The sequence below is a fragment of the Trypanosoma theileri genome (assembly GCF_002087225.1).
Source record: "Trypanosoma theileri isolate Edinburgh chromosome Unknown TM35_Tth_25_V1, whole genome shotgun sequence".
NCBI lineage: Eukaryota > Euglenozoa > Kinetoplastea > Trypanosomatida > Trypanosomatidae > Trypanosoma > Trypanosoma theileri.
Window position 1 is genome coordinate 282,412 of NW_021639867.1, and position 6,667 is coordinate 289,078.

General features: G+C 40.6%; 1 protein-coding gene across 1 annotated transcript; it reads right to left on the bottom strand.

Annotated features, from left to right (window-relative positions):
* Positions 1-1,349: 1,349 nt before the first annotated feature.
* Positions 1,350-6,578, bottom strand: TM35_000251920 (uncharacterized protein; the record flags this gene model as incomplete). Its single annotated transcript, XM_029027783.1, has 1 exon — positions 1,350-6,578. The coding sequence occupies one exon, from the start codon at positions 6,576-6,578 to the stop codon at positions 1,350-1,352; it is 5,229 nt and encodes a 1,742-aa protein (XP_028880962.1).
* Between the last annotated feature and the right edge of the window lie 89 nt (positions 6,579-6,667).

Genomic DNA, 6,667 nt, shown 5'->3' on the forward strand with positions numbered 1-6,667 from the left:
GAGAGAGAGAGAGAGAGAGAGATTAAGAGAGACATCAAACGGAATAATATGAATGAAACAGCAGAACCACATTGCTCTATCATTACACTACAGATTAAACGGTACACATTAAGAAGAAGGTACATAGATACACCAATATCAATAATAACACAACCAATGAATCAGTAGATACACAGCAACATACTAAAAAAAAAAAGGTATTTCATCACCACAAATCATCCCCCAGAGGTTTCTATTACCGAAGAGAGCAAAGAAAAAGAAAAAAAAAAAAAAAAAAAAAAAAAAAAACATGATTGAAAAAAAAAAAAAGAAAATTCATTGAGGAAGAACAAAAATGAAATAAAGAAAAAAAGAAAGATCCGTAGTAGACCCTCCAACAACAATAAAAAGAAAACAAAAAAAAGAAAAAGAAAACATACATGCCATTCATACCTTCTCATGCAAAGACATAAACACCACAATCAAGTACAAACCAAATACACATATAATAAGAGAATTATTACAATGTGAAAAAGGCATCTGTACCTTTTTTTTTTAAAGTATATGTCTATTGCACACACGCAGCGTTTGCTGCAGATATATGTATAAGAGAAGAAAAAAGGTGATGAATGAAAAAGAACAAAAACAAACAAACAAAGAAAAAAAAAAAAGAAAAGAACTCTATAAATATGCATGTATATACATATATATACTAGCTTGTAATGTGTGCATGTGTAGTAAAACGAAAAAAAAGGATGTATACTACTCATCGCTTAGTGTCCGTATAATGATGTTAAGTTTCTTTCTTTTTGAAGAAGTCACCCATATTCTTCAATGATTCGTATTATTCTCCATCTTGATTTCGTATACTTTTTCTCCACCTCAAATGGAACCTCTTTTTCTCTCTTTTTTACTCATTCCCTCCTAGTTATCAGCTGTGTTCATGTATAAAAAAGAAACAGCTCATACAATGCAGGTAGGAAATGAGAGAGAGAGAGAGAGAGAGATTAAGAGAGACATCAAACGGAATAATATGAATGAAACAGCAGAACCACATTGCTCTATCATTACACTACAGATTAAACGGTACACATTAAGAAGAAGGTACATAGATACACCAATATCAATAATAACACAACCAATGAATCAGTAGATACACAGCAACATACTAAAAAAAAAAAGGTATTTCATCACCACAAATCATCCCCCAGAGGTTTCTATTACCGAAGAGAGCAAAGAAAAAAAAAAAAAAAACAACAACAACATCGTACAAAGACAGAGACACGCCTCCCAGAGACTTAAATTAAAAGGAAGAAACAAGAAACAAAAAAAGAAAGGGAATACTGCACTAGAAATAGATTAGAGTATCACTACCTTCTTTTGTTTTTCTTTCCTGTTGTCACTGTTGAGGACGTAGATGACTTTTTACTATTCTTTTTTGCCGCTGCTGCTTTTCGTTTTGCATTACTATTACTACTACTTGTATTCATGGTAGTAGCAGCACTGGATGCCTTTTTCCGTCCTGTTGACGTTGAAACACTCTGTTTCTTTGCTTTACCACGTTGTGGCTTTGATCGCTGTTGACGTGATGATGGCCGACTATTCCTGCTGTTGCTGTTGCTGCTAGTAGTAGTAGTAGTAGTAGTTTTCTTTTTATTACTCTCTGCTGCCTTTTTTCTTTCACTACCTCCTCCACTCGCATGGACTTCCTTCACTACTTCCTTTTCCTTCAGATTGGGCGCCTGCTCATGTTCCTGCTCTTCTTCATCTTCGTCATTACTCAGCGAAACAAAAGCGCCTCCATTTGTGGTTTGCTGTGGGACTGCCCCGGAAAGTGTAGTGGTGACGATGACGTTATCATCTCCTCTATTCCCCTGCTGCTCTGCGGCTGGTGGTGTGATGATATCATGCAACCAAGCGAGGGCATCCTCGTAGTGTGCCTTTGAAATATTTGTATCTGGCACTGGTATGCTATTATTAATCGCATCCTCTGCGGCGATATCGGCGAGTAGTGCCTCCTGTGCGGTATCGTGTGTGCGTTGCTCCTCTGCGCTGCGGTGGACGGGGTCTGCGAGGGCGTCGTTGAGGAGCGCCTCCAACATCTCCGCCGACTCCTGCAGGTGTTCCGCATCGGCGCAGACCGCCACGCCGCCGCCGCCGGCCTCCCGCGCGAGTGCCGCCTCCCGCCGCATCTCCTCCGCCTCCGCCCCGCCGCCGCCGCCCCGCTCGCCGCGCTCGGCCCGCTCCGCCTCCAACATCTCCGCCTCGCCCGCCTCGAGCAGATCGAGCAGCAGGGCGTCGGGCGAGACGAGCTCCGCCGCGTACGCCGGCAGCACCGTCGCGTCCGGCACGAGTTGCGTGAGTGTCGTCGAGAGAAGCGACTCGAGTTCCTGCGAGGAGGCCACCACGTCCTGGTGGACATACACGTGATGGGCACTCTCCAGCTCATCCAGCAGGTCATTCAGGGTGCGGAACTCTTTACTGATACCAAGCACATCCTGTAAGGCACGAAGACGGTCAATCACATCATCCTCAAAGACAGCGCTAAGATCAAGAAAGTATGGGACTACAGATGTAGGTGGGGAGGCAAATACATCATCCGTCGCCATAGAGGATGAGGAACCAACTCCCGAAACTGCATTCATCACATTTCCACTACTTCCACCGCCACAAACTCCAATTCCACATCCTCCTCCATTAGTTGAGGTAAAGGATATAGATTGATCAATAGAAACCACACTAACGTAGTGAATTTGACGAATTCTATTCTGTGGTAAAACATTTTTTCCTAAACAATGTAATACCCCCAAAAGGGCTTCAGCGAAGCGATAACTGATATCTTTTAATGCCTCAGGAGTTGTAACAAGATCATATAAAGCTAATGTTGTACCTGCAATAGAAACCACATCACATCCTCCATTAAGTCCAACACTTGGACGGAATGGGAAATGTGTCTGTTCTGTTTGAGCAAAAAATGTCTTATAGGCGGCTAAAGCTTTACGTACAGTTTCAGGTGTAGCCTTTGTTACTAAAGGCTCTGCGCCCCCCTTTTGCTTTATGCGTGTTGGTGAGGCAAGTAATGGGAAACCATACGGTGGTATTTTAAGATTAAGATCCATTTGTGCTCCAGAAACAGCTACCACACGAAGTAGTAAAGCACCATGAAGAAGTACACGAAGGGCATCACGTTTCCGTTCATTACTTGTACCCATTGTATTTACAACAGCACAATACTCTGCCCATACTTCACCCCAAGCACGTACTACTGTTGCTTCTTTTGGTGATTCCAATGGATCTTGATGGGTAAAAATAGTAAAAAGTGCAAAAGGGTGTACTTGACAAGTGGTATTATTATAAGGAACAATAAGTCCATCTCGTTCATCCTGTAAAGTTGTATCTACACCAGTCGTAAGATATCCTGTTGGACTGCTTAATTGTCGTTGTAACAATTCCACCAATCGTAAACGTGCTTCTGGTAAATTTTGAAGCAAAAAATTACGTTGTGGAAGTTCAGCAAATAATTCTGTTGGGACATTACTACGAAAAAGTGGATGTGTATTACTCCATTGCATAAGACGAGGGGCTCCACCCCGGAGATCCATTAAAGCAGCTCTTCCAGACCAAAATACCTCAAGTGTATATCCAAGAAGACCAGGACAATTCTTTAGAACTTCATACATAAGTCCTGAAAACTCAAGACGTGAACGTTGATGTAGTGCATATAAAACAGATATTAAAGGTAAAACACGTAGACGTTGTTGTAAACCAATACCATTAGCAAGAGGAATAAAATATCGTCTAACAGGAGTATCTGCATGTGTAAGAAACATCTTACTTACACGGTGTCCAGTAAAAACCATATCTAATTGTCCAACGGCAACTGTTATTCTAGCCAAAGCTGCTTCTACCATATCTGGATGAAATGGTACATATGGTTTATATTGTGTCATGGATGTCAATAATGATGGAGATGAGTTATTACCTAATATCTTTTTATCATGATATCTCTTCTCATGATTATGACCAGTATTAGTAGAAGTAGTACCAACTTCATGGGTTTCATCTCCTGTAATATTAGAGTATGAAGGAAGAGGATGAACATTATTTGCCCCATTTAATATACCATTTACAGAAAAAGTTGCATGAACAAATCTATTTTCCATAGCATCCAAAACACGATCTATATCATCTACAAGAATTGCATGTAAAGATGATGGTTCACCTTCTTTTTGATTAGGAAGACGAATACACTTTTGATATTGTTCCCAAGACCAATTTAACCTATTCGCCCACCACATCACAGACTTTGGGGCACGTGTAAAAAGTTCTTCTGTACGTACAAGATAAGGACAAGATGATAATGCCACCCGAAACCAAAATCTAGCTGGAAAAGCAAGTGGATGATCATCTAATCCTGGTGTAAATGGTGTTGCTGTTCCACTGTAACGTACAGTAACGGTATTTCGTCCACTTTCATTCATACGTTTAGAAAGACGTTGTAACATGGAAGATTTACCACCAGAATGACCAGCTTCAATAAAATGTATCGGTTTGGATATAGAAGAGGAATTATAATAACAATTTAATACAGAGATTAAACGATCTTCCACAAGTTTTGCAGTTCCTAAAAGTTGATGAAGACCAAGTGCCTCTACGGCATTAAATCCATTACGAAAATCATCTGCTCTCTTAATAGTTTCAAAAATACTCGTACGGGCAACACGAGTTGTATGCCTTTTCAAACGATGTAATACTGAAAAATATTCATTCTGTAGTGGATCGTTTGTATTTCCTCCACTTCCTCCTCCTCCTCCTCCTCCTCCTAAGGAAGATGGTGGGGGTTGTGGAAATCCAGGCCATTCACCTAATGTAATATTACAATTTCCCGTCCCCGCAAGAAATATTCCACTTACTAACGCTGGTGCGGTTACATTCAGCGTGGCCCCACCACTACTATTATTACTATTAATATTACTACTACCATTACCACCACCGGATGTGGTTGTGGTAGCACCAGAAGTATTATTATAAGGGAATAATTCAAATTCTTGTCTTTCCAATTCATCTTCTTCACGTTCACCAGTACTATGAAAGACAAAGTATCTCACGGGTATACTTTGAAGTTGAAGAACAGAGGAGGCTTGTCGAAGTAATCCTGGAAGTCGTTCTAATGCCAAAAATCCATAATCCCGTAATGAATGTAATTCCTGTGGCATATTAGGTGATTGAGCTTCTAATACTCTTAACATCGCATCACTAAGTGTGGTATAGGCTTTTTCACGAATCTCTGCTTCTGCTTGGCTATCCAGCTGTATTTTTGTCGCATTGTTATTTCCTTGATCTGCCTGTCTCTGGGCTATATACTCTTTTCGAACACTTGCCAATACTTTCCTTGCAAGACGGTGATAATGTTCAAGCGTACAAACTTCTCCTGGTCTTATATTCGGTGATGCATTGGAGTTCATAGCGGCTATCGCCGGCTGATCCATTCCATTCTCATTCATTCCTGTCATTGATACCGTTGATGATGAAGAGGATGAGGATGATGTTGATGTTGTTGTTGATGATGATGATGTACCATTTATGCCAGAAGCATCTCGTTGGGCTGTTGCTTGTTCCATTGAAATACGTAATGTATCAAGGACAAACTTTCCAATTGTATCTGCAGCCCATGATATCAATGTATCTTCTAATAAAATACTTTTATTGACTACTTTTGCTACCTCCACAACATAAGCCTCAACACTTTTTTCTACGGCAGCATCTAACAAACTTCTCGTATAGGATGAAACCTTTACAAGATCTGGTTGTTCTGCCCATTGATAAAGAGTTGAAATACCAGCCTGTTGGAGTGCTCGTAAATCATAATAAGGTGATTCCAATCCTAGGCGAGCGACTTGTTTATAATGTGTACTATCAATAAGCCAATCATGCCAAATCTTTTTACCTCCAAGTGCCGCCAGTTGTCTTTTTGGTTGCATAGCTGCAAAATCACTGAGGGAAACATTTTCAACACCCTCTGCTTGAGGATCTATGAGGAGACGCACCACATTTGGCAACATCTCCGCTGCGAGAGAGTTATCAATTTTCATAATATCACCAATGCGTGTGTCTAATGTTGGGCCAGCAAGTACCGGCATAAGACGCACTGCGGTAGTACGCAAAAGACCACTTTGTGAAGCCATACTTGGCAGTACACCCATTCTTCTCATTACAACATCTTTAGGAGTATTTGTAGAAGAAGAAGGTGTATAATTGGCAGCGGTAGTAGTGGTAAACCGCCCTGCCACTTCACTGCTTTTTAGAATAGCATTCAACTTTACAGTGTCAAGAAACGATAAGACAGATAGTCTCGTTAATTCTCCCTTTGTTCTTTTCATTGTTTTTGTTGTTGGTAGTGTTGTTGTCTTTGGTGTTATCTCTGTATTTAATAATATCGACTTGTGAAGTCCCCTTAATTTGGGTGAATAGAGACCATTAGAGTGTGTGGGTGAACACTCATGAAAGGCCTCAGAGTACTGCGTGTACCGCTTGCTTACTTCAGCGAACTGGAGTGCGGTTGAGGGGAGCGCCGGTACAACAATGCGGCGCCGCAGCATTTCTATCCTCTATGCTTACTATGCTTTTCTTATAAATAAATATATATGTAGATATAGATATCTATATATCTATATATATATATATATAT